Source organism: Muscardinus avellanarius, assembly GCF_963383645.1.
Source record: "Muscardinus avellanarius genome assembly, chromosome: 7".
In the NCBI taxonomy this organism is placed as follows: domain Eukaryota; kingdom Metazoa; phylum Chordata; class Mammalia; order Rodentia; family Gliridae; genus Muscardinus; species Muscardinus avellanarius.
In genome coordinates, this window is record NC_137793.1 from 117408916 (window position 1) to 117435363 (window position 26448).

The window sequence follows — 26448 nt, forward strand, 5'->3', positions numbered from 1 at the left end:
ATGGCGCCAGGCACCGACTCGCCGTGGCCACTGAGCAGCCGAGGTCAGAGGCGTTGCCCCGGAGGGTGGGTGAGCAGAGCCGTCCCTGCACCGCCAGGCCTGTCTGGGGGTGCCGGGGCCAGAGCCTCCGCCTCCCCCAGGGACAGTCCTCTCCGGTCCAAGTCAAAGGACGCCCAAGCGAAGCCTTAACACTGGCCTCAGACAAGTCTCTTGTTTTCTTTTTCTTCTTTTTGGTACTGAGGATTGAACCCAGGGGCATTCTACCTCTGAGCTAAGCCGTCAGCCTTTTTATTTTGAAACAGGATCTTGAAGCAATACTGAGTCTCACTAAATTGCTGAGGCTGGCCTCAAACCTGCAATCCTCCTGTCTCAGCCTCCCAAGTACTGAGATTATAGGCACACGCCACTATACCTAGCTAAGACAGATTGTCTTTGCTTATACTGCCCTCGGTCTGCCCACAAAAGGGGTGCTCAGCAGGCGAGGCCGTCGTGTGGCAGGAGCAAGGCCGGGCCACCCTGAGACACAGGCCCGGTCCGTGTTCCCTGGACTCTTGCTCTAGTGCGATGCCCACACAGGGAGAGGGAAGGGGCTCTGGCCGGTGGTGCCTCCCAACAGCGAGGGCCCAGTGACATGCCACGGCAGCCCGGCTCTTCAGACACGGGGACCTCAATGTGTCTCTAGAAGCTGAGCTCGGATGCACAAATGGCGGCTGTGGCGCGCTTCCCGTCCCTGCCTGACCGCCCCAGACAGCGTTTCGCAGCCCAGAGCATTTCCTGGAGCGGGCAGCCCAGAAGCCGGCGGTAGCTGTTGGAGACCCCAGGGCTTGGTCCCACACCACGGGCAGGAGAGGCGGCGGCTGAGAGAAGGCCGGGAGGAGCGAGGAGCCATCGTGCGAGGGTGGGACGCCGTCAAGGCACTACATGGTGGTTTGGCACCTGGAGCTTCAAGTGACGTTGGGCCGCCTCACGGCAGAGCCGGCGTCCTCAGGATCCTGACCAGGCCCGCCTCCCCTGCGCAGGCGTGCCTCACCAGCCGTGGCTGGGAAGCCCTCCCCCTGCCCGGGGGCGGGGGAGGGCAAAGCTTGCTGAGAACTAGGGTTGACTTGTGAAACAGCAAAACAGATTGGAGACAAACTAAATCCAGACACGGAGGTCAGACCGATGGTGCTGGGTCTGGTCTGAGCGGGCACCAGGAGACGAGCGAGCAAGGGGCTGGGGTTCCCTGACCGCCCCGGGCGGGACAGCGGAGTGGCTGAGGCGGGCACTGGGCTGCAGGATGGTCACGGCCGCCATGGCACCCTGGCTGGTCTGCAGGTAGAAACTGAGGTGCAGGACCAGCCGCCACGCCACCGGCCCCGCTAGGTCACCGGTTGCGACAGGACTTGGCCCGCCAATGCCTTCTGCCTAGGCCTCCCACGTAGGAAGCCGCAATCCAGCCGCCTCCTGCTCACGGCTCTCTAAGGAAGGCTTCCTCCTCACCCTTCTCCGCGCAGCTGCACGCTCACCAGGCAGAGAGAAACTAAACCGCCTGGCCCTGCTGCGACCGGTGACCATCCCGAGGCCAGCGCGCGCCACCCGTCACTGAAACCCATGGCCGTGAGTCACGGCGTCGGTCCCCGCGTGGACAGACCTCCCCACCGCGAGCCACCGGAGCCAGACAGACGCCCGAGGAGTCTGATCTGCCAGTGCTCCGGGGGAGGCGCCAGTGCCGACTAGGCCCCAGCTCCCTCACTCAAGAAGTGGCCCCACACACCCCTGCTCCTGGGGAGGCCCGGCAGCCTGGCTGTGAGGACGGGCCTGCAGTGCAGGAGTGCGCGGGCTGCCTCCTCGGGGCCTCTTGAGCTGTCACTCATTTCAGCTCAAAGGAGGCAGAGCCTCTTTCGGCACCCCAAGCTCCCGCCCAGTGCCGCGCCATCCAGCAGGGGAGGCGACAGAGGGGACCTGGCCGGCCGCCTCTGCTTCCCGGCCCTGCCGGGGCACCAGGGACATCAGCTCAGCTCGGCTCCAGCTCCCAGACCCGAATACACAGCACAGGCCCCTGCAAAATACTTACGGCAAACAGCTTTACAGTATTTGTACATTTACACAAAAATAGATTCTTTTATATATATATATGTATGTATATATATATATATATATATATATATACCTAGACGTATTTCTATCTGGTTACACGGTGGATTCATAGTTAGGCATCACCAGTAGCCGTTGGCACAGCTGGTCACATAAGCCCAGGGTCAGACTCTGCTAGATTCCATGTTCCAAAATACAAAAGGAAGAGAGAAAGAGAGAGAGAGAGAGAGAGAGAGAGAGAGAGAGAGAGAGAGAGAGAGATATCAAAGGCATTTCATCTCCGTGGTGTTTTCTTAAATAGGAACGTCCTGGGACCCGTATGTACAGGCGAGCGAGGCCTCCGAGCCCTCCCGCGTCGCGGAGCCGGGCCGGGGCCCGCGCGGTGGTCAGTGCGGCCGGCTGCTGGACTCGGACGGCTGCCTCTTGCGCGCGGGGGTGCAGCCATTGAGATAGCCGTTGGGCTGCCGCTTGGAGAGGCCGCCGTTGAGAATGTCCTGGATGTGCTGAACGATGAGGTTTATGGCCACTGGGGACAGAGAGTGCGCATCAGGGTGGGGCTGTGAGGGCGCTCTGCGCGGGTACCGCCTCGCCGCCGCCCGGGGGCTGCAGGTAGTTCCTGGCAGGCACAGGGTCATGCTCATCCCACACACGCGTGTGCGCATGCGGGGCCTGTCCCCGAGCCAGATGTGTAGAAAGGTTTGCCTTTCTGGCTCATGATCAGAGACTACAGAGTCCTATGTGGTCACCACATCCCGCCCCAAACCAGCGCCAAGGTCAGCTCGGCAGATGGCCCCGTGGGAACTCACCTAGGTTATCTGCACCTCTGGGAATGATCACATCGGCATACTTCTTGGTCTGCGGAGAGAGGTATCGACAAGATATCAAAGAAGACGGGAACCCACAACCCAGCGCTTCTGCCCTAACGCTGCTCCCACGCTCGTGACGAGAAGCGTGGAGCCAGCAGGCGTCTTAAGGAGGGAGGGCAAGAAGGAGGACTGTCCCCCTGGCATGAAGGAAGTGCCCTGGCTGAGCAGTTCATAACTCAGCTTTAGCTGACCCCTGGACTGTATCCACTTCACTCGTAGTATAATGAACCAGCTTGTGCTGAGTTCTTATTATTACTGTTGACCGTCATTCTCACCCACGGCCTGCGCAGAGAACATGGGCTTTCAAACTGAATGTGTAAGTGCCACCACGCTAGAAAGATGGGTGTACTAGGAAACCCAAACTTAAAAGGGGTCAGCTCGGCCTGGGCGTCACATAATCTACAAGGTGACACTGTCCATTCTCAGCCGCAGGGTAATGCCAGGAGGAGCAATCCCCACTGGCCATCAGTTCACTGGCTTTGTTATTACTCCATTAAAAAGGGGCAGTGGGGCTGGGTATGAAGACACACTTGTACTTGAGAGGCTGGGACAGGAGGATCACATGTTCAAGGCTAGCCTCAGAAACTTAGCGAGCCCCTCAGCAACTGAGTAAGAGCTTGTTTCAAAATAAAAAGAGCCAGGAGCGGGAGCACACGCTTGTAATCCCAGCATTTGGGAGGCTGAGACAGGAGGATCGCGATTCACGGCCAGCCTCAGCTACTTAGTGAGGCCCTTTGCAACTCAGTGAGACCCAGTTTCAAAATAAAGAATCAAAAAATAGGGCAGGGGGTGTAGCTCAAAGATAGAATACCCTAAGTTCAATTCCCAACACAGGAAAGAAGGAAGGAAGGAAAGAAGGAAATGGAGCCACAATTAAGACATATTGCTCTGAGTGCATTTTATTCTTTTAATTTACTGCACTTTGGTGGACCATTCGACAAGTGAGCGTGCCCGGGCACATGGCCTAAGTTTAGCATCCGGCACTGCACACGCCTCCCAAAGGCGGGCCTCCTGGCTAGAGCAGGTTCCCTGCTAGAACCGTTGTGGAGCGCTGCCCCAGGCCCAGCCCCAGCCTGCACCCGGGACGCCTGTCTGGTCCGAGCTGCTCCTCCCTCTGCGGTGCGGTGGGAGTACACAGGAGCCACCCAGAAAGCAAGATCCAGGGCCTCGTCCAGCTCAGCCCCGCTAAGAGTTGATGCCCAGCCGGGCGTGGTGGGCACACTTGTAATCCCTGTGCTTGGGAGGCTGAGACAGGAGGATCGCACAGGTTGGAAGCCAGCCTCGGCTACTTAGGCTCTCAGCAACTTAGTGAGACCCTGTTTTCAAATAAAGTGTAAAAATAAGTCTGGGAGTGTAGCCCGGAAGTAGAAAGCCCCTGGGCTCCACCCCTAGTACCATAAAAAAAAAAAAAGAGTTTACGCCCAATAATGACTTCATTCTGTGTTCTTATCATTAAGTTAAAAAGAGTGAGACATCCTCAGCCCAGGGGATGCAATGAATTTCACAGCTCTGCCTCTTCCCAGAAACCCAACTTTTAACGGAACCCTCGCCTGGGCCACGGACAGGCCTAAGGGGCCTCTCAGAGAGTCTACCCGCCATGGCTACAGCAAAAGTCCAGGTTTGTCTGACACAGAACCAATTACCAGACTCCAACTGAGACAGACTGGAAATGTTCCTTTTCCAGGAGAGGAGCAAGAAAGAAGTTAGTTACTAGGATAAACTGAGAGATCAATGCCTGTCCTCGGCCTAACACTAAACCTCCTCTCCAAGCCTCCCCACACCGCGGTCTCCCCAAAAGATCTCCTTCAAAACCAGGTCTCCCCTCACCTCCTCCCTCCCGCCCTCGGAGGTTAACCCTAAATAACTGAGGGCTTGAACGGAGGCTCAGCGGGGCTGGGCAAGAGGCCCTGGCTCGGGTGTGGCGCTCTCCAGGTAGGTGCTTCTCCTCCAGGGAGGCTCGGCCCCACCTCTTCCCTTCTTGGCCTTTCCCCAGAGGAGGGTGGGACCCTCGAGTGGTGCGGGGACAGAGGAGAGGAAGCCCACTGCAGCAGGCACGGCGCTTCCCAGGACCTGCCAGCTGAGGACCACCGTGACACATGGCCGCCTCTGACGAGGCCTGAGGCTGCGGTGGGACTGGCCGCACTGCACAGCCGGTCCCAGGCAGAGCTCCCAGGGACAGCAAGCACCAAGGCTGCCCTGGGAGGACCAGGACGGAGGGCTGCCTGCAGGGAGCAGCGAGGAGGCTGGAGCTGGGGCCGCAGCCACTTACATGTCTTTTGACTTGAAGTTCTATGTTCAACAAGGACAAGCCAAAATCACAACTCACTGGCAAACAGAACTCCTCAAAGGCCGGCTTGACAAACGTGATGTACTGAGATAGAATCTGCTCGAGGTCCCTCCCTCTTTCGCTGATGTCCCTTAACACTACAAAAGAAGGAAAAAGAAGGATCAGGAAAACAGGCAAGCACCCGGCCACGCGCTCCCGGCCACGCGCTCCCGGCCATGCGCTGGCCAGGCCCCGGGCCCCACAGAGCGGTTCAGAAGCCACGATCCTCAGAGTCTCAGCTGAGAGCCGAGCAGCAGCTTTGGAAAAGACAAGTCACATGGAGTCCCATCGTCGAATCCTGCTACGAAATGTTCCTGGAAACAAAGGGTTGCTTGGCCAAGGGCAACAACAGCCTCCTTGTTTTAACCCACATTTAACCCAAACCTAATCTCAGCATGAACCAAAAGAAGAAAGCACCAGCGCAGCGCTGGAGCGGCAGCAGGAGCAGCTGCAGGAGCAGCAGGCGCGGGACAGGGCCCAGCCCCAGGGGCGGGAAGGAGGTTGAGGCAGGGGCTGGAGCCTCCTGCCCCTCCAGCCGGAAGTGTGCAAACAGAAGCGTCCTTGCAAGAGAACAAGTGCCACGGCCATGTAGGTGTCCAGGTGGCCGACCCGAAGCCATCGGCCCTGGGCCTGCTTCACCCCGGATTCACCAAGCGCTCTGGCTGTCCCGGCCACTACCCCAACCAGCCTCCGAGCCTGAGGCCCCTCACGTATGGGCTGCCAAGAGTCCCTTGGCCGACACAGCCCTCCCCACAGCACTGCTAGAGCCCCCGGCAGCCCCGACGCCCACACTGTCCACACACGGCCACGTGCAGTGCCCGCGGCTCCTCTCCACTCTCAGGTGACACCTCGAGTGCGGATGGCAAGCGACCAACACTCAGGTAGCAGCCTGAGCAGGTTTCTGGACAGCCAGGCACGTCTCCAGTGAAGTGTGACCACACGCTTGCTCGCACACACACGCTTTCTCTCTCTCTCTCTCTCTCTCTCTCTCTCTCTCACACACACACACACACACACACACACACACACACACAGCCATGTCTCTAATGAACTGTGTTTTTTCTCTCTCTCCTCTCTCTCTCTCTCTCTCTCTCTCTCTCTCTCTCTCTCTCTCTCTCGCATATGTAGGTCCAGGAAAGAGGGGGTATCAGGTCTTGATCCTGAAGCTATGATCATGTGGTCAGAAAACTAGAAAACCTGCCAGACGACACCTTGACACCAGCTTGGCCTTTGATGCGGCCCTCCCTCAGCGTACAAAGCAGCCCTTCCCTGCGCCCTGGGCCCTAAATGTGCCAAGACTTGCCTCCCAGCCCCGCGGCGGTGCCTCCCGCCAGGAAACGGCTTGCTCCGTGGCATTTCCCAGCAGATCTGCTGGGCAGACTTGCTAGGAAGGAGCCCTGCCGAGCTGCCACGTGGCTCAGCCTTAGCCCTGGGAACTCCGCACACGGAGTTAATGGCCTCGGCAGGGCCAAAACATACGGCCAAGTTCGTCACACATCTCCAGATAAAGTACAGAGAGAAGGAAGCCAGATCAAAAGGCTATCACAGCCGGAAGAGAAGCAATCGTGCCAGCCAAGAGCCGCTCCTCCTGCACCGCCATGGGAGGCTTGGGCGTCGGGCGCAGAGCCCTGCCCTCTCACAGCGCGCACCCCACGTAGCCGGGGTTCCCCGTGCCTCCCGGCTCTGGCCGCTTCCTGTGCCGCTGGAGCACAGACTGGGGGTGGGGAGGGTGCTGCACCTGCTCTGCGGCCCAAGCCCTGCCTCCTGCTCTTCAGCAGGCAGGTGGTGAGGCTGACCTAGTTTCAGTCCCAACCCCATCACCCCACCCTGTGACCCTGAACCTGGGTTTATCCCTGGACATCGATTTCCTTAACTATACACGGTACTGGTCCCTTCCTCATTAAGGCACTGACCGCCTGCCGGGAAGAGCCCTGGGTGGCAGAGCCTGAGGAGGCAGGCCCTGGGTGCGGTGCCCTGGGTGCGCTACGGTGCGGAGCAGGGTGGGAACCCTGATGGGAGGCTCGCAGGAGTCCCAGGAGCAGCTGCCCGTGGGACCAGCAGGACACAGGACTGTGAAGGGCACACCCACGGGAGTCTGCCGCCTCCCCGCCGTACCCCCTCAAGTCCAGCAGGAACCTTTCTGTCCAGACAAAACAGGAGCCTGAGAAGGGCCTGCAATCAAGACTAATCCTGACAGCCAAGTCTACTTTTGAAAATAGGAGAGGAAAGGTGTTACCCTGTAGTAAAAGAACAGACTGTATTTCCCAAAAGCCCACCGCAGGCCAAGGTGAGTAACCCAAGGTGCCGGGGCCCACCTCCTCCTAGAACACTCCTGGGACTCCAGAAGCCATATCCCAACTCAAGGAGCGCAGAAGGTGGTGCAGAAGGCGGTGCCCGCCCAGCAGAATCCTTCCCCATCAGGGTCCAGTGGAGGGCGAGAGTCAAGTGCCCAGGAGCACACAGCAAAGAGCCAGGCAGGATCATGGCGCTCACTCGAGCCCCCAGAACGCCCTGAAGGCCTACAGCTGCTCCTGGCTGTCTCAGTCCTGAGCCCTCCGAGCCCTGCCAGGGGTGCTTCCCGTCCTCCGTGGAGACCATGAATTTTTAGAAGCAGAATGTGAGTGGATATTTTTGCTCCACAGCCCACCAGGAAAGTGACTGGGCAGGGCCAGCCCGTGAGCGGGCAGCGGTGACCACCGGGCCATAGCAGAGTCGGGGCAGGGTCCTCTCACCTCTGGGTCCCCACCTCACTTCAAGGCTCCTAGGCCAAGGCAGGAGGGGGTGCTCTGTCCAAGCCCCGCACTCAGCTCTCAGCTGATTTCCCAGCGTCCCCTTGCACTCCTCCTGCCAGGCCTCCCTCACATATCACGGCGTCCCGTCCCGGTACCCAGGGAGGCCCACTACTGGCACCAGCTCCGCTAGATCCCACCGCAGACCTGACCGGGTCCAAAGAGAACTCAGGGACACAAGAGGACTCTGGCTCCGGAGCAGAGCCATCCCTGATGGACAGCACAGGTACCTGAGCAAGCGCCCTGCCAGGCACTTTCCCTGCACGACCTCTCATCCTGGCCAGCAACCCAGGCTCCTAATCACTAGATGGTGATCTCGTAGGAAATCAAGGTTCCAGGACGCTGAACAAGCCTGCGCCACACCACACACCCACCACGCGAGGAGCCCAGGACCCCGCCCGTGTTGCCTGACCCCAAGGTTTATTTTCCTCACTACACCAAGCCGCCTCCCAAATTTGGCAGCTAACAGGGCCACCGAGGGGTCAAGCCAGGTAGGGCAGGCCGGAGGCTCGGGAGGCGGCTGGGCCCTGGGCAGGGGCACGGGATGGAGGAGGTCAGGCTTGGGCGTCACCTCTAAGCCAAGACACCAGAAAGTTCTACCTCCAGGATTATGAGCAGGCCTGTCTCAGAGTCTCCCTAAAGAAACCAAGCCTGGTGTGCCCCAAGAGGTGCGGAAGTCACACAGCAGGCAGGGGCTCCATGTCCCAGGACTCCTGGGCCACCGCCCACCTGCAGTGGAGGTGTGGCTCCACCGGCTACATCACTCCTTAGAAAAGCATCCCTGGGCCACATGTCTGTGTACTCCAGCCGTTCTGTTAACAGTCCCTACGATCATTAATTATTACTATCTGATACACTACTGACTATCTCCTGAACCAAGAAAGTAACCCAGAATTTCAGGTCCGAATGCTCTGACCTGGGGCTTACACCATGAGTCTGCCAGTAGTTTGCTGTGGCCGGAACCCGGGGCTCCGCTTCTCCCTTTCACAGCACGGTGACCGATGCTCCGTTGCTGCCCGCCGCTCCGTCACACAAGCCCGCCTTGAGCCTGCTCAGTCCTGACCGGCCTTCCTTCTCGCTCTCAGCTCTGCGCCCCTCCCACCTAACCAGCCAGCCCAGCCTGAGTCCTGAGCAGCAAAGCCTCCAAACGGCCTCCTCGACTAGGCCTCTGTCAGAATGACCTTCTAACACAGCACGCCGGCTGTCTCAGCGCCCTGCTCAAGCCTCTGCCTACCAGGAGCCACACTGGACGTCCCAAGCTACCTCTCCGTGTCTCGAGGCTCCGACAGCCAGCCACCGGCCACTCTAGGAGGCCTCTATCTGCACACAGCGCACCTTCCCGGGCTGCCCACACCATCGCCCTTGCCCTGCCCTGCACCTGAGCCCCAGCTCCCCTGCCTCCTGGAAGCCGCGCATGTCTCCTGGTGGGTGGAGTGCTGCCCACAGCCTACAGAGCTCAGCTGCCCAGGGGCAAGCGCCCAGCACCCTCACCCCGGAGAGATTACAGAGCGCAGGATCAGCAGGTGGGAACCCACGTCACACCGCAGACTCCGGCCACGGCTGCTTCCCGTGCCAAGGCAGAAAATTCACGGGGAACCCCGCAGGGAACTCAAGTTTCCCAGCACAGCCAGCACATCTGCTTCTGATTTCACAAGTCTTTCTCATCCAAGACAATGAGGTAACTAATCCCTTCTCGAGGACACCCAGCGTTTGGGCAGCAGGCCCCGGGCTGGAAGTTGAGACTTACAACTCACAAAACGCACCTCTTCGGGAGAGCCGAGTGTCTGCATCCGTGTCCACAAAGAGCTTCATCTGGAACAGGTCCCGCACCTCCTGGGAGTAGAAGGCCAGGATCCCTTCAAAGAGCACCACGTCTGCGGGGTACACGGTCACCGTCTCCTCCTTCCTGCAAGACAGGGCCACCGGCGGCGTGAGAGGGCCTTCCCTCCTCCAACCAAGAGCAGGGGTGGAGGACTTGGCTGGCACAGAGGCCGCGGACCACCAAGGAAGGGGCCGAAGCAGCCAGCGGGCTGAGAGGCGTCTCTGTGACCAGCTCTTCTGAGCTTCCACCATACCCAGGGGAGGGCAGGTGTCTGGGTCCTCTGCCGGCATCTCCAAGAGCGCCCTCGTGCCTGGCCACGCTGCAACCCCTCACTCTCATATTTATTTAGGGGATGGAACCCAGGGGCATTCTTCCTCTGAGCTATGCCCTCAGCCCTATTTTTTATTCTTTATTTTGAAACAGGGTCTCACTAAGTTATAAGGGGCCTTACTATGTAGCTAAGCCTGGCCTCCAACTGTGATCCTCCTGTCTCAGCCTCCCAAATGCTGGATTACAAGTGTGCGCCACCACGCCCAGCTTTTTATTCTTTATTTTGAAACAGGGTTTCCCCAAGTTGCGGAGAGCCTCACTAAGTAGCTGAGGCTGGCCGCAAGCTGCGATCCTCCTGCCTCAGCCTCCCGAATGCTGGATTACAACCATGCGCCACCATGTGGGGTAACTGCTCTCAGCTTTAACATCAGCCCCCGCTCCCCAGCTTCCCAGATCTGAGGCAGCTGAACAGGAGAAAGACCAAGGGGGATGGGGAGGAGAGAGAAGGGGGGGGCAGTGTCTACGTGCAAGTGCCAAGTGTGGGTGAACAGACAGAAAACAGGGCGCACCCGCTGTTTTCTATAAGGCTATAAGGCTGTGGACAAGAGAAAGTTTGGAGAGTGAAATGACGGCGCTGAAACTGCCCACATGGGGGGAGCGTGGCAAGACGATGTGCAGGCGGGAGTCCGCGTTCTCTTTGAAAAACGCCAACGCAGAGGACCAGGACGGCACTGGGTTTACAGGATGCAGAAGGAGCAGGCGGCTGCCCCGGAAGGAGCCCAAGATTGCTCCTGTGCCCCAGAGCTGGAACCGATCATTTCCCTAATCCACATGTGGGTCCAGGGGGGGAAAACTCAAGCAGTGGGGGTACACACTTGCAATCCCAGCACTTAGGAGGTAGGAGGATTGCAGGTTCAAGACCAGCCCTGGCAACATAGCAAGACTTCTAGCAACCCAGTGAAGACCGTTTCAAGACAAAATATAGAAAGGGGCTGGGGGGTGTACATTATAGGTAGAATGCCCCTGGGGTCAATCATCAGTATCACACACACCAAAAAAAAAAAAAAGCAAAAAAAAAAAAAATTTATTGAAGGCCAGGCATGGTGGTGCATGCTTGTAATCCCAGCATTTGGGAGGCTGAGACAGGAGGATTGTGGTTTGCGGACAGCCTCAGCTACTTAGTGAGGTCCTTTGCAACTCAGTGAGACCCCATTTGAAAAAAAGAATAAAAAATCGGGCTGAGGGGGTAATTCGGAGGTAGAGTGTCCCAGGGCTCCGTTCCTAGTACCCTCCAAAAAATGTACTGGGCAACTAGCTACTGGCCCTGAAAACCTCCAAGCCAGACCCAGCATGATTCGATGGTTAGGAGTATACAACTGGCCAGGAAGCCCCAAAGACACCCAGACTGTTGGGCATCAGGACAACAAGACCCATCGGGCCAATGGGAAGAAGACCAGGCAGAGGTATGTGCAGCGACTTAGTCCCGGGCCCGGCGACCCCAGCCGGGCATGCCCCACAGCACACTCACCCTCTCCTCCACACCTGCCCACCACACCTGTCCAACCCTAACCCTCCCTACCTGGCGCCCTGGGTGTCCTTTTCCTCACTTCTTTCCAACATACAACTTGCTCCTGGCTTCCTCTAAGTGCCCTCCAGGAGGCCCAGCCTCCACCTCCCAGGCCCTGCCCTGGCCCTGCGCCGTCCCTGCAGCCAGAGTGCCCATGGGTAGGACACCGCCCTCCCCTCCAGGACAGGAACCTCAGTCCCCAGGACGCCATCCCTCCCTGACGCCCTACCACTCTGCCAAGGAAGGCAGAGATGCTACTGAGGCCGGGCCCGCCACACTGCTCAGAGAGCTCAGAGAGGCGACGGCTCTGCCCAGCCCCGGGCTCCCGCGGCCTGTTGGGCCTTCTTGGCCTTCCCGGGGTCAACTGCAGAGACACCTGTCACCCTCTGGCTCCACCTTCCGCGTGCCCACCACCCAGCTCAGCCGGAGGGCCAGCTCCATGGCCTGCACTAGCCCCTGCCCCTTGCATCTGTGGGGTCAGAGACCGGCAGACCAAGGCGTGGGCCTGGTGACCCCCCACGGCAAGGCCCTGGCAGGACTCGGGGAGGGCCATGAGCAGGGCGGCCCGGGGCACGCAGAGCCTGTGGGCTGTGCTGAGGGCCCGCTGTGCATGGGGAAGCATGCAGAGACAAGGGCCCGCCTGCGGCCACAAGACACGAGACTAGATTTCAAAATCAACTAGAGAAGCCAGGGAGCAGTGAAACAGAAGAACATCCGCTGAGCCAGGTGCACGCCTAGCGCCCCAGCGCTCCAGAGGCTGCGACAGGAGGAGCGCGGGTTCTCGGCCAGCCTCAGCAACTCCATGACACCCTCCCTGTTTGAAAATAAAAAATAAAACAGACCCACAGGAGTTGCTCAGAGGTAGAATGCCCTGGGCTCCATCCCCAGAGCCTTTTGTGTGTGTGTTTTTTGCTGAGCCGTGCGGAGTCCAGAGCTCAGGCAGAAGACCCTTGTCTAACGTGTCACTTCGGACATTCTAGGAGGCTCCGTGTGGACGTGAGGACGCAGCGGGGGCTCCAGGCCACTCACACCACAGGAGGACGCACTAGTGCAGCCTCTGTTCCTCATTTGGTGGCGGCACTGCCGAGGCTGGGCCTCCACGAGGCGCGTCTGGAGCGTGTGGTTAATGAATGCTAAGGTCAGCGCACCTCGCCCGAGTCAGCAGAGAATGCCGTCTTTGTTCCTGCTCCTGCTCTACCCAGGCTTCTCCCTCCGTCCCGCCCCAGGAACAACAGCCCAATGAGATCAGAGCGAACAAGTCCCTCCCTCCAGCCCAGTCACAGACTGTCCTGCGCAGCCGGCGACGGCGAAGCCTGGCGCTCCAGGAAACACCTGCAGGGACTTGTGACCACCTAGCCCAGTGCACGGCACCACTGCCTGCAACCGACAGCTGCAGAGGCATCAGGCGTGGGGGCCAGGGGCAGGGGCACAGGACTGGACAGCCCCGGGGCTCTGGGCCATGGCGGGCACCGACCTCTGGCCCGGAACTGCTCACTTACCGGGAATGGGAGACAAAGTCATACACAGGGATCTGCACCGTCTTCCCCTCTGTGATCTCCTTGAGTGTTTTAAAGATGAGCTCGTTGTCAAAGGCATCTGAAGGAGACCAAATTGTTCAGATGTTTCTGAACTCTAAGCCAATTTTACTGTAATCGTGTGCCAGGTGCCCTGGGAACCTGTATTCCACACAAACACGCCAGACCCTGGAGAAGCACACACCCCCAAAGCCCGTGTCCCCCCAAGGCAGAGCACGCAAGCCCCTGCACCGCAAGGCAGCGCGTGCGTGTGAGTTCTGGCATTCGGACCCTTTTTCTCCTCTGGCCAGCCTTCCCTGGCTGGGACACTCCCCAGCCGCCCACGCTCAGCTGCTGTCCAGGGGTCAGGAAGGTGCTGGCCGGGCTCAGGGAGCACGGCAGCCGGGCACAGGGGTTTGACTCCAACAACCTTGAAAACCCAGACAAGACGCAGGAGCAAGTGGCCAGGTGTCAGCGACCACACAGACAGCTGCCTGGGGCCTCCGCCAGGGAGCCGACCTGCCACTCGAGGGCAGGCACAGGGCAGCGCGGCCTGTGGCTGCCCACCGGAGGCGGCACGAGGACCCATGCGTGCGCCCACCCCACGCTGAGCCCGGGCTACCTGAGGTCTCTCCAACCCCTTGCCGAGGGAACGCACAGGCTCGGCGCCTCCTCGTGGGCGGGACAGAGCCATGGCCCTCCTTACACCCTCTGCACAGCTCCCCGCGGCCCACTCACCTGGGTGGTCGAAATTGAACTGGCCCTTCAGGGCTTTGGCCTTCTGCTCTGACGTGAGGACGCGGTAGAAGCTGTCCTGACTCACGATGACCACCTGCTTCTGGCGGTAGTCCACCTCGTTCTGCCCCAGCAGCTGCACGATCTTGGCACAGACGGAAGACTGTAGAGCAGAAGACACGAGGGGTGAGGGGCCGCAGCAGAGGGCCTGCGAGATGGCGGCACACGCGGGAGGGCCGCGGGGCTGGGCTCCGGGAGCCCTCTGCTGATCCCTGGGGAGGAGGGAGGGAGCTCAGCCCGCCTGCTCTGAAGGAAGGCCAGGCCCATCGACTCCACTGCTGTGCCCGCGTAGGTACAGGGGCCACGCTGCTGAGTGACGGTCCAGGGGCCGTAGGATGAAGAGGTGGCAGTGGGCGGCGGACCCCGGGACACCCAGCCCCCCACCAATGGAGTCAGACCCACGGCAGGTGAACGCGGAGCCACGACCAGCTGTCCTGCTGCCTCTGCCGCTGGCCGTGCTCCACACCCCGGCCGTGGGCGTCGCCTGGTTGTGCAGACGGCCTGGTAGCCCTCCCTTGGACACAAGCCACCACGCATGCAGGGACAGGCCGACATCACTAGTACCTACAGCGACGCAGGTGCCCTACGGGGCGGGGAAGACGCTGCTGTGAGCGACACTGGCACCGATTCCCCTCCCTCTCCCTGAGCATAAAGGGAAGGCTAAAAAGAAAAGCCAAGAAGGAGGCAATGGAGAAACATATTTATCAATTAACTCATAACTTTGATACAAGGATTAACTTCAGCACATCTAGATTTCAAAATCCTAGCTGGGCTGGTGGCGCACGCTTGTCATCCTGCATCTGGGAGGCTGAGACGGGAGGATCGCGGTTCGCGGACAGCCTCAGCTACTTAGTGAGGCCCTCTGCAACTCAGCAAGACCCTGTTTCAAAATAAAGAATAAAAATAGGGCAGGGAGTGTAGCTCAGAGGTCGGATGCCCCTGGGTTCCATCCCCAGACCCGCAAAACAAAACAATCAAAATCCTCAAAGTTCTAACTGAAGGCTTCTTGTAGAACTGTTTGGCCCCAGTTATAACAGATCAAAAATGAGTGGACCTAAGCCGGGCGTGGTGGCACACGCTTGTAATCCCTGCGCTTGGGAGGCTGAGACAGGAGGATCGCACAGTTTCGAAGCCAGCCTCAGCTACTTAGTGAGGCTCTCAGCAACTTAGTGAGACCCTGTTTCCAAATAAAAATATAAAATAGGTCTGGGAGTATAGCCCAGAGGTAGAAAGCCTCTGGGTTCCACCCCCAGTACCACCAAAAAAAAAACAAAAAATGAGTGGACCTCGAAGTCTGGGGACTCAGCCGCAGCCTGGCTACAGAGCTTCTGGTCTAAAGTGACAGTTCGTATATGGCTGTTCGATTTTCCTGGGCCTGAGAAAAACTGGCCATTCTTGTTGCGCTCGTCCATGCAAATTAAGCTGTTTTGCACGATAAACCCAGCTGTGCAAGTCCTGACACAAACCAGACAATCTCTGGAGGAGCAGTAACATTCTGGCAGACTTGTGAGTTATTTGAAAATTATCTTCCTTTCATGAGACCTCTGCGTATGAGCGCAGACCAGCTTTTACTTCACTATGAACTCAGAACTGCAGGTTTGCTCCCCTCCAAGAAAAAGAATCAAAGGTGAAACCTGCTGGAGTCTGCCAGTGAAAACACTGTAGCCAAGCCAAAGGCTCTGGTAACCAGGAACGGAGCGGCTGCAGGCCACAATTCCCCTTTCCTAACTGGCTTTTGTTTCCTACCTGCCACGGGTTTAAAAGAGTCCGAGTCTGTAGCCTCTACTATCAGTACTCTTTCCCCTAAAAGTCCAAAGAGCAGAAATAAAAAAAAAAAAAACAGATACGGTGGTACATGCCCCAAACCCCAGTACACGGGAGGCTAAGACAGGAGGACCGCAGGTTCGAGGACAGCCTCAGACATGTAGTAGACTCATCAACTTAGTGAGACGTTGTTTTCAAATAAAAATATAAAAATAGGTCTGGGAGTGTAGCCCGGTGGTAGAGGGCAGGCATGGTGTGTAATCCCAGTACTTGAGAGGCTGAGACAGGAGGATTGCAGGTTCACAGCCTGCCTCAGCTACTTAGCAAGGCTCCGTTCCAAAATAAAATAATAAATAGGACTGGGGGTATAGTTTAACGGTAGAATGTCTCTGAGTTCAATCCCCAGTACTGAAGAAAAAAAAAAAAAGCTAAAAGTTCACCAAAAACTGTGTCCTAGGAATCATGGGCGTGTACCAGACACGAGCAGCCACTCCTTCCTCAGAACCTGCCGACCTGAGACTCCGGGGCCGCGAGCCGGCTGGTCCCCAGGACCCTCGCTGGCTCTGCCGCGGCAGCTCGGACGGCCGGGGCACCGGCCTCCATGCACTTCTAGCAGGTGTGCTCCAGGATCTGGCCCTTACGAGCCTCCTGTCTGGTTCCACAGTTGTGAGTGCCTAACACGCCATGCGGGCGCCTCGCCGCGGTCTCCAGCCACAACACAGCTCTCAGAACACAGGCAGGCTGTGGCAGGGCGGCTGGCCCCGGCGAGACGGCGGGAGCTGCTCCCGGGAGGGCTTGAAGACAGGTGTGTGCTGAGCTGGCAGGCCTCGCGGGCAGCCTGTCGGGAGCCCAGGCTCGGGCGGAATCAAGGTGTCTGGGTGAGGCCTGAAAACCAAGCCACCACCCAGCAGACTAACAAGAGGCCCCACTCCATGGGCTGCGGACGCGGCGGGTGCTCGCCCTGAACCCCAGGGACCGCCAGGGGTGGCAAAGCCAGACGCACCTCCCCAGGCAGGAAGAGCCAGCCTAGCTCCTGGAGGAGGTGCCCGAGCACCCCAGACAGTGGCTTTCCTGTCGCCGTCCTTACTAATTTGCATAGTGCCCGTCCCGGGAGAAGGCCACCGCGACCAGGACATCTCATCACTCCCTGGGGTCCCTGCCAGGCTCAGAAGCTCTAATTTACAGGCGTGGGAAAACCCAGAGGCCCGGGACTCTGCCCTGTGTGAAAGAAATAAAAAAGTGGGGGCTCCCAGGTCCAAACTGCTTCAACACAAGGTCCCGGCCCCGGACCCAAGAGCAGCCTGAACCCAAAGGCCAGCAGTGACTCTGCCTCCGTTCCCGGGGCCAGCACCTGCGAGGCTCCCGTGTCTGCTAAGCCAGTCACCACACGCCACTTCTGAACGCAGAAGAACTCTTTCTGTCTCCTTGACAGCAAACGGCGATGTGCTGTGTCTAGTCAATGAGATAAGCAGAAGTCTCTCTCTCTCTCTCTCTTTTTCTGGTGGTACTGTGGGTGGAAGGGGGGTGGGGGCATTCTACCTCTGAACTACAAACCCAGACCTATTTTTTAACTTTTTATTTATTTATTTTTGAATCACTGGGGGTTGAACCCAGAGGCATTCTACCTCCAAGGTACACCCTCAGCCCTATTTTTTAATTTTGAAACAGGGTCTCACTGAGTTGCGGAGGGCCTCACTAAGTAGCTGAGGCTGGCCATGAACCGTGATCCTCCTGTCCCGACCTCCCAAGTACTGGGATTACAACCATGAGCCACCGCGCCCAGCTCTTACTGTCCCCTGTTCTGACCCTCATTCCTGGTGCCTAGAAGAACACTTGATAGCCGGAGCTTAGGACAGAGAGCAGATAAACCCAAGAAGCCGGCGGTTCAAATGACCGCACAGCTGAGAGAATGTAGAGACCCTGAGTGCGCGGTCTAACTGTGAGCTGCGAGCTTTGTGCTGACTTGAATCACCAACGCAACAGTGTTGAAGTGGGGCCTTTCAAAGGTGACGAAGTCTTCAGATCGGAGCCCTCGTGGGGGGACTGGGCCCCTAATAAACAAGCACCCCAGGGAGGGGGCTCATTCTCCTCTGCCTGAGGGCTGTGTGAGCACACTGCGATGGTCCCCTCCCGAGGACACAGCACCATAAAGAGGCGCCCGCCATCTAGGAAGCAGAGCGTGGCTCTCGGTAGACGCCAAGCCAGCCGGCACTGCAGCCTTGAATGCCCGGCCCCAGGACCGGGAGAATTTGTGAGACTATCATTAGGTCTTTTCTATCAAAGGAACAGCTCGATATCAGGCTGCCCTCCGTAAAACTGCCATTGGGTGGCCTTGCGTGTGTTTGTGTTTGTAAGGACAGCATTTCTTAGAAGTTGTGAATGGCAACCCCTCGCCCATGTCCCTTCGGCCAACGGCGTAGATTGTGAGGCTCTGCTCCCACCGAGGAGCACGACCAGAAGCCCACGTGGAAAGACAGCACCCAGCTTTCCCGCCAGGTGGCTCTTACTCGCTGGCTCTGGTAACAGAAAGTAAAATTCGCCTTGCTGACCTGCTTTCAAATATAGCTTTTTTTTTTTTAACACCATAGAGATTTATGTCTAACAAATTAATCTTCAGTCCTTGCGAACGGCCTCATTGGGGTGCCAGAATTTACTCCCTGCAGCCTCTGTGAAGCCCATGCTTGCTGGTTCTTTTTAGAAGCTCATTAGTCTAATAAATATTTCACTGTGGAAAAGAGAAAGAAAAAATACTTTAGTGCTGGACACAGCAATGCGCCTGTGACCTCAGACTCGAGAGGCTCCTGCCCTCTGCTTGTTTACTCCTGTTTTGTTTTGGCTTTGTGTGGTCCTGGGGATTGAACCCAATAGCATCCTACCTCTGACCTACACCCCTAGCTCTTTCATTTGCTAAGTGTGAGGGCCTCACAAGTTGCTGAGGCTGGCCGCCAACCTACGTTCCTCCTGTCTCAGCCTTCCAAGTACTGGAATTCCAACAGGCACCACTACGCATGGCTCCTCACAGCTTTTGAAGAATTCATCCTGAATTAGAAAACAAAGGGTAAAGATACGGAGAAAGTCCCATGCAGGCAGAGCAAGGGCTGTTTCGGAGTTCAGTAAGCAGGAACAGCACCAGGAAGCTGCGGAGAAGTGAAGGGCGCTGTACTTCAGGGCCTGCAGAGGCAGCGGTGCTAGATTCCCGTCCTCTGGACTTCAAACGAATGACCAAAAATGCCTGTTGCTTTAAGCCGCCATTTTCCCAATGGCCCTAAGATACTGGTAAACCTGCCATTTTGTAAACAGGTGGGTTCAGTTCCTTTTCTTTTTTTCAGTTCCTTTTCTTATTTTTTTAAATCGCCAAGCACATTCTCAACTTCTTTGATGTTCACTGCGGTGCAGACGGTCCCTTCGGTTCGGGAGCTGTGCCAATCTTCACCTTCCCTCGAGTGGCTTTTCCTGGTGTTTCCTGCTTGCTCTACCCTGCACCGTCGCTCTCTGAAACACGGGAGCGTCAGCTTTATCAAATATCCGGGTTAATATTTGTCACACCTGCGATAGAGGGCCGTGGAGCGAGCACCAGGCTTAATCTGCTGTTTCCTTAGCAACCAAGGAGCCTGCCAGACCCAACCGCGAGCTTCCGGTCTTCTAAATGAGCAGCGATTCCTGGCCGCAGATGCGCAGGAAGTGCCGTCTGACGGAGCTTCTGTGCTTTCTCAGAAATGTCCAACACACTTTCGGCAACGCGGAGTTCATAAAAAGCAAGACCGATGAGAACTACGCACCTGCCACGTGGCCTAAAAGGAAAATGTGGGTCCCTTTAGAATCAGTCTGAGTACAGGGCACAGGGCTTGACCCGACTCTCCCTACTAATGCCAGTACCCATTCCGCAGATGAGCTTTAAGTTTTAGTAAGCTAATGTGCTCGAGACAGTGGCTGGCATAAAGTATAGGCTCAATCAAAGCTCTTCTCTAAGACTGTTCAAATTTGCATTATGCAAATCTTTCCTGGGAAGCCCATTGGTAAACTTTTTCTGTAACTCAAACACTTCCAAATTCAAGTGCCTTTTCTTCACAACTATAAAACCATACACGCTACAATATCCTACTGCTGAACTGCAGCGCAAGTAAGACAACAATGGTTATATACTAGGCTCCAGGAAAGAAAAGGCACCCCACCTTATATGTAGTTCCTACTGCAGCCCCTCGAGAAAGGACCAGAGGCCCTCCCTGGACAGCCATTTGTGAGTGTGTGTATGTGTAAGATACCGGGGACTGAAGCCAGGGCGTTCTACCGCCATGCTACACCCCCAGCTCTTTTTATTTTTTTTGTTTTGTTTTGCTTTGTTTTGTTTTGAAACAGGGTCTCTCTAAGTTGCTGACGCTGATCTCAAACCTGCAATCCTCCTGTCTCAGCCTCCCAAACTCTGGGATTACAGGTGCGCACCTGGCTCTTGGACTAGAGTGCCACTGACTGCATGGAACTATAGTGCCGTTCCGGTGGCAAGAGGAATTTCTATGCCAGGGGCTGCTCTGTGCATCTTCAAATCAAAGTCCTCCCTTAGCAGTGGCAGGCAGCCCATGCATGAGATGAAAGTTATAGAACGGTCGTTCTTGATCATGACAGGTGACACTGAAGTGTCAGACAGGGACCACTGTGCTGCGGTGCACATCTGCGCACCCACCCGAAGTCTGCAGCGCTAGAGGGCAGGCAGCACGGGAGACACCGCCACGGAGCCAGTCACCTCTAAAGCACAGGTGACTGACTTCATGGCGAGCGCTGTGCACAGCAGCACATCTTTGCTAATCCCAGTACTCGGGAAGCTGAAACAGGAGGGTTGGGAGTTTAAGACCAGCCTCAGAAATTCAGCAAGACTGAGCAAACTAGTGAGGTCCTGTTTTAAAATAATCATTAGGGCTCTGAGTATAGTTCAAAGGTAGAATACCTCTGAGTTTAATCTCCAGTACCACAAAACTAACAGGTGTGTCTTAACAAACCTGTTCAGAGTGCAGACCCCACCACACATGGAGACACAGGCCCGCAAGCCCAGCACTTGGAAGGCGAGGCAGGAGGGTCACAAGCTTGAGTCCAGTCTCAGCAATTACCGAGACCATGTTTCAAAATTAAAGTGGAGCTAAGGGGTGTAGCTCAGAGATAGAATGCCTCTGGGTTCAATCTCCAGTATCACACACACCAAAAACAAAAGCATGATTCTGTTTTATCTCTTCCACAACAAACAGCTAAAGCAGCATGAACTACATACATGCTTCGAACTACATACATGCTTCGAACTACATACATGCTTCGAACGCTAAACAGCAAACACGGGTTTCTCTCCAAACCAGCCTTCTGCAAAATTATATATAACCGAGGATGTGACGCCAAGCTGAGTGCACGCTCCTCACGCTGCGTGCAAGCTCCTCCCTCCCCCTCACTCTCATCCTGCGTGCAAGCTCCTCCCTCCCCCTCACTCTCATCCTGCGTGCAAGCTCCTCCCTCCCCCTCACTCTCATCCTGCGTGCAAGCTCCTCCCTCCCCCTCACTCTCATCCTGCGTGCAAGCTCCTCCCTCCCCCTCACTCTCATCCTGCGTGCAAGCTCCTCCCTCCCCCTCACTCTCATCCTGCGTGCAAGCTCCTCCCTCCCCCTCACTCTCATCCTGCGTGCAAGCTCCTCCCTCCCCCTCACTCTCATCCTGCGTGCAAGCTCCTCCCTCCCCCTCACTCTCCAGGCTTCCCCGTGCTGTCTGCGAGTGGGGGCTGGGCGCTCCTCCTAATGCAGGCAGAAGCCAACTCGCCAGACCCTGCAGCCAGGACACCTCTCTGCAGCAGCTCAGCATCTTCCCTCACGTATTTAACTGCGTGTGTGTGTGTGTGTGTGTGTGTGTGTGCGCACGCGCGTGCACGTGTGTGCGCGCGTGCATGTGTGTGTTGTCTACATGTGTGTGGCACTGGGGATTGAGCCCAGGGGCATTCTAGCTCCAAGCTGCACTCCTAGCCCTATTTTGTTTGTTTGTTTGTTTATTGTGTGTCTGGGTGGTACTGGGGGTGGAACCCAGGGGCTTTCTACCTCCGGGCTACACTCCCAGACCTATTTTATATTTTATTTGGAAACAGGGTCTCACTAAGTTGCTGAGAGCCTCACTCAGTAGCTAAGGCTGGCTTCGAACCTGTGCATCCTCCTGTCTCAGCCTCCCAAGCACTGAGATTACAGACGTGAGCCACCACGCCAGGCCCTATTTTGTTATTTGGGAACAGGTCTGGCTAGATTGATGACAGTCTCACCATTGCCGAGGCTGTCCTCCAACCTATAATCCTCCTGACTCAGCCTCCAAGTACTGGGACAGCAGGCGTGTGCCACCACACCTGGTTACTCCCGCATATTTAAACTTCCTACGAATGGTCCTGGGGAAACTGGATATTCAGATGCACAAAAAAATGAAGTTGGCCCCTCCCTTCCCTTGCACCACACAGAAGTTACCTTGGAATGAATCAAAGGCCTGCAGGTACAAGCTAAAATGCTTAGAAGAGATCTAGGGGAGCCGGGCGGGCTTGGGGGAGCCAGGCGTGGTGCGCACGCTGTCATCCCAGCATCCAGGAGGATCGCAGGTTAGTGGCCAGGCTCAGCTTATTAGTGAGGCACTCGGCAACTTAGTGAGGCCCTGTTTCCAAATAAAGAATAAAAAATAGGGCGGGGGGTATAGTTCGGAGGTAGAATGCCCCTGGGTTCCACCCCCAGACCTGTGGAAGGAAGGAAGGAAGGAAGGAAGGAAGGAAGGAAGGAAGGAAGGAAGGAAGGGAGGGCTGGGGTGCAGCTCAGAGGTAGAATGCCCCTGGGTTCCACACCCAGCATTGCGAAACAAAAAACAAGAAAGAAGCGGTCTAGGGGAAGCATCCTGATGTTGCATTTGGCAATGGTGCCCTGGATGCGATACCAACAGGGCAGGCAACAAAAGATTGTATGAAGCCGGGCGCGGTGGGCATGCTTGTCATCCCAGCATTTGGGAGGCTGGACCAGAGGATCGCAGTTCGCGGACAGCCTCAGCTACTTAGTGAGGCCCTCTGCAACCCAGTGAGACCCTGTTTCAAAATACAGAATAAAAAATAGGGCAGGGGGTATAGCTCAGAGGTCAAATGCCCCTGGGTTCCATCCCCAGTACTGAAGGGGAAAAAAAAAGAATATATGTAAGATGGACTTCACTTAATTTAAGAACTTCTAGCCAGGCATGGTGGTGCATGGCTATAATCCTAGTACCTGAGAGGCTGAGACAGGGGATCATAGGTTTGAGGCCAGCCTCAGCACTTGGGGAGGCCGTCAGCAACTTAAAGAGACCCTGTTTCAAAATAAAAAATAAAACAGGGCTGGGGGTGTAGCTCAGAGGTAGAATGCCTCTGGGTTCCATCCCCAGTACCAGGCATGCACATGCGTGCGCGCATGCACACACTCAAAACTTTCTGCAAAGGATACTGTGAGCAGAATAAAACATGGAATGGGAGGGATATTTGCAATTCGCCTCCCTGATAGGGTTTGACGCCCCAAAGACGTCTAAGAGCTCCTAGAACTAACAAAACCCGCAGCAGCCCGGTCAGGAAACGGGCAATCACCTGGGCACTTCTACAGACAAAAATGAACAGACACATAGAGAGGTGCTCCACATCAGCACCCGCTGGACACTGCCAGTCAAAGGCACCGCGGGGCCGTCCTCACGGCCGCCCCCCGTGAGGACGGCAAGGATGCATCCAAAAGGAAAAGCAAGCCGGGGGCGCCTGGTCCTAGCACCTAGGAGCAGCTGAGGGGGCGGGTTTGAGGACGGCCTTGGTAACTTAGTGAGATTTAGCAGCCTGGCGAAGCCTTGCTTGTTTCAAGAGGCAAAATATAATAGAGAGCACCTCAACAGAGAATCAGGAAGGAGCGTGGGCGTGGGGCACGCTCGTCATCCTCGCATTGGGAGGCTGAGACAGGAGGGTCAGGGCGCACGCACACCCTCAGCGACTACGTACTGAGGCCATATGCAGCTCAGTGAGACCCTGTTTCAAAACATAAAGAGTATAAACTAGAACTGGGGGTGTGGCTCGGAGGTCGAATGCCCCTGGGCTCCATTCCCAGGACCAAAAAAAAAAGAAAGAAAATGAGGAAAAAATAAAAATGATGAGACCCTCATGAGCACCCTTAAATTCCTAATAGTGATTGGCACCCCTCCTTCACCTCAAGGGCCTCCCAAGAATTAAAACAATGGGACGAAGCTAAAACAGCCGCCCCGGAGGTCGGAATGTCTGTCTGGAGTTGGGGCACGGGCTGAAGCTGTGTCACAGGTGCAGCCGGAGCCTGGAGGCGTCCAGGTCCCAGGCCCTGTCTCTGCACCTTGAGATGGCAGCGGGGGTGGGGGGGGTGGTCTTCCAGGGGCACGAGATAAACGCTCAGTGGGCCAGAGAGAAGTATTTCATTGCTGCTCACGGATGGGTCACTACTCTGGACTGGTGCCCGCACCCCCTGGATTCGCTGCGGAGACCTTAGCCCCGAGGCAGAGGCCAGACATAAGACTTGGGGTGTTTAGCTCAAGGGTTCTGCCCTTGAAAGTGGGATCACTGCCCTTATGACAGACAGCAGGCTGGGGAGCCCTGCGCCCTCCCCTGGAGGTGCCGTGATGGAGAGGAGCCCTGCGCCCTCCCCTGGAGGAGGCACAAGGGCGCCGTGGTGGAGAGGAGCCCTCCCCGCGCCAGGCCCACTGGTGCCTTGTGTTTGGTTTTCAGCCTCCAAAACGGAACAAGCCAGGACGCATTTTGTTACAGCCACTCAAGCAGCCTGAGGTGAGTGCTTTAGCTTTTTCCTCCTTTTTTCAACAGAAAGTTCGAGCAGCTGCTGGCTCCCAGGAAAACACTGACCACTTCCGTTAATCGTGCAGACTCTGCCCCCATCTTAGAGTACACCGTCCTGCTTCCAGAGTTACTGATACAAATCCGGGAGTGAGCCGCGGAGCACAGATACCAGGCAGGAAGGAGAAGTCACGGTGGCACCGTGAGCCAGAGACCCCGCCACGGTCCCATGCCTACCCAGAGTGGCAGAACGAGGCTTCGCGAGGTGGTGTGTGGTCCTAAGACAGGCAACCGAGGGCGTGGGCTAGGAGAGGCACCGGGGCAGGGGCAGGTGGTCAGCCTGGGAGCACTTTGGGCTGGGCTGAGCAGCTCAAGTCGCACAGAAAGACAGAGCGAGGAGGGGTGCTGAGGCGGGTCCAGGGCCCTGAGTCGGTGTGATAAAGACCATGCTGGGAGCCTGCCTCAGAACCATGAGCAGCGAGCGTGGGGAGCCCAGAGAGAAAGCCGAGTGCAGAATACCCTGCTTCTCCCCGAGCTGGGACAGGGCTGTGGCTCCTCACTCTGCAGATAGGGTGCTACTTAGGCCTCGAGGGCACGAGTCGGGGTGTAGGGCCCAGGACCAGAGGACAGCGCAGCACTTGTGAGATCTGGAACACACACCACACGGGTGGACGGTGTGAAAGCCCTGGAGAAGGCTAACCAGGTTGGATGGCGGCCAGGGACAGGCAGAGGGCCGCCAATGCAGGAGACCAGAGCTCTGACCACAGCGGCTCCACGAGAGGCTCAGGAAATCCAGGGTCACGACTGGCCACTCGGCCCTCAAGTTCCCAACACCCTCCTCTGCGAGACAGGAGGAAGAACGACACTCGCCCAGACACCTGTGCCAGGGAGGTCACCGCACAGGCGGGAAAGGTGGCCTTTTGTGTCTATTTATTTATTTACTTTGCACCACTGGGGATTGAACCCAGGGCATTCTACTTCCAAGTTACATTCCCAGCCCCATTTTTTTATACTTTACTTTGAAACAGGGTCTCCTAAGTTGCGAAGCGCCTCACTAAGCTGAGGCTGGCCTGAACCTCTGCTCCCTCAGTCTCCGCCTCCCACCACTTTAATGGCTGTTTAATTGCAGCCCTCCCTCCCTCCCTGTCGTAAATGCCTGTTTAACTTTTCAGAATAGTTATTAAACGTGCAGGAACAAACAGCAGCCCCAGCAGAGCCCTGGGTGGAGATGCCAGGCTGGGGGCTGATCCACGAGGCGCCGGTCCCACGAGCACTGCCAGTGAGAGCACCCCGGAGGTGTGGGGTGACCAGTAGGACACCCCCACTCTGTGCGCAGGGACCAGCCTCCGGGTCACCCTGACCCATGGATGGGCCTGCCAGGCCATGGGGAACAGCTTCTCAGAGGGAAGGGGCAATTGTCACGCCTCGGCTCTGGTGGGGCTCGCACCAGGCAGGGCAGCAGCAGAGATCCCTGCAAATGGTGTGGGGTTGCTGACCGTGCAGCAGATCCACGCCAGGCCCAACACTCCTGGGCGAGGCCTGCATGCCCTCCCTGGCCTGCCTCTCTCTCTCCAGGAGCAGGCTCCCAGGCCAGGCAGAGGGCCAGCAAGTCAGCTCACCCAGGGAGGCTGCAGACCAGCCCTGCACACAGGAGGCCCAGGAGGGAGCGCTGGGCCTAGCAGGTGAGTCCCAGTTCCGCCTAATGGACCTCTCCGGCCTCCCTGGCAAAGGCTCAGGGCCTCACCCCCCAGGATAGAAGCACACAAAGTATCAACCTTCTGTGCGGCATGGTTGAGCACACTTGTAATCCTGCACTCAGGAGGCTGAGGGCACTTAGTGGGGCCCTCTGAAGCGCA

General features: G+C 57.1%; 1 protein-coding gene across 2 annotated transcripts in view; it reads right to left on the minus strand.

The window, feature by feature from the left end:
- Positions 1-2459: 2459 nt before the first annotated feature.
- UCK2 (uridine-cytidine kinase 2) overlaps positions 2460-26448 on the minus strand; it is a gene marked incomplete at both ends in the record, with an annotated part of 49564 nt that continues 25575 nt past the window's right edge. Inside the window, 6 exons of one of the 2 annotated variants that reach the window (XM_080699184.1) lie at positions 2460-2599; positions 2880-2928; positions 5266-5363; positions 9818-9960; positions 13213-13309; positions 13966-14125. In XM_080699184.1, coding sequence (XP_080555310.1) covers positions 2460-2599; positions 2880-2928; positions 5266-5363; positions 9818-9960; positions 13213-13309; positions 13966-14125 — 687 coding nt within the window. Of the gene's footprint in view, positions 2600-2879; positions 2929-5265; positions 5364-9817; positions 9961-13212; positions 13310-13944; positions 14126-26448 lie in introns of both variants that reach the window. The other variant, XM_080699183.1, reaches the window with a different exon arrangement.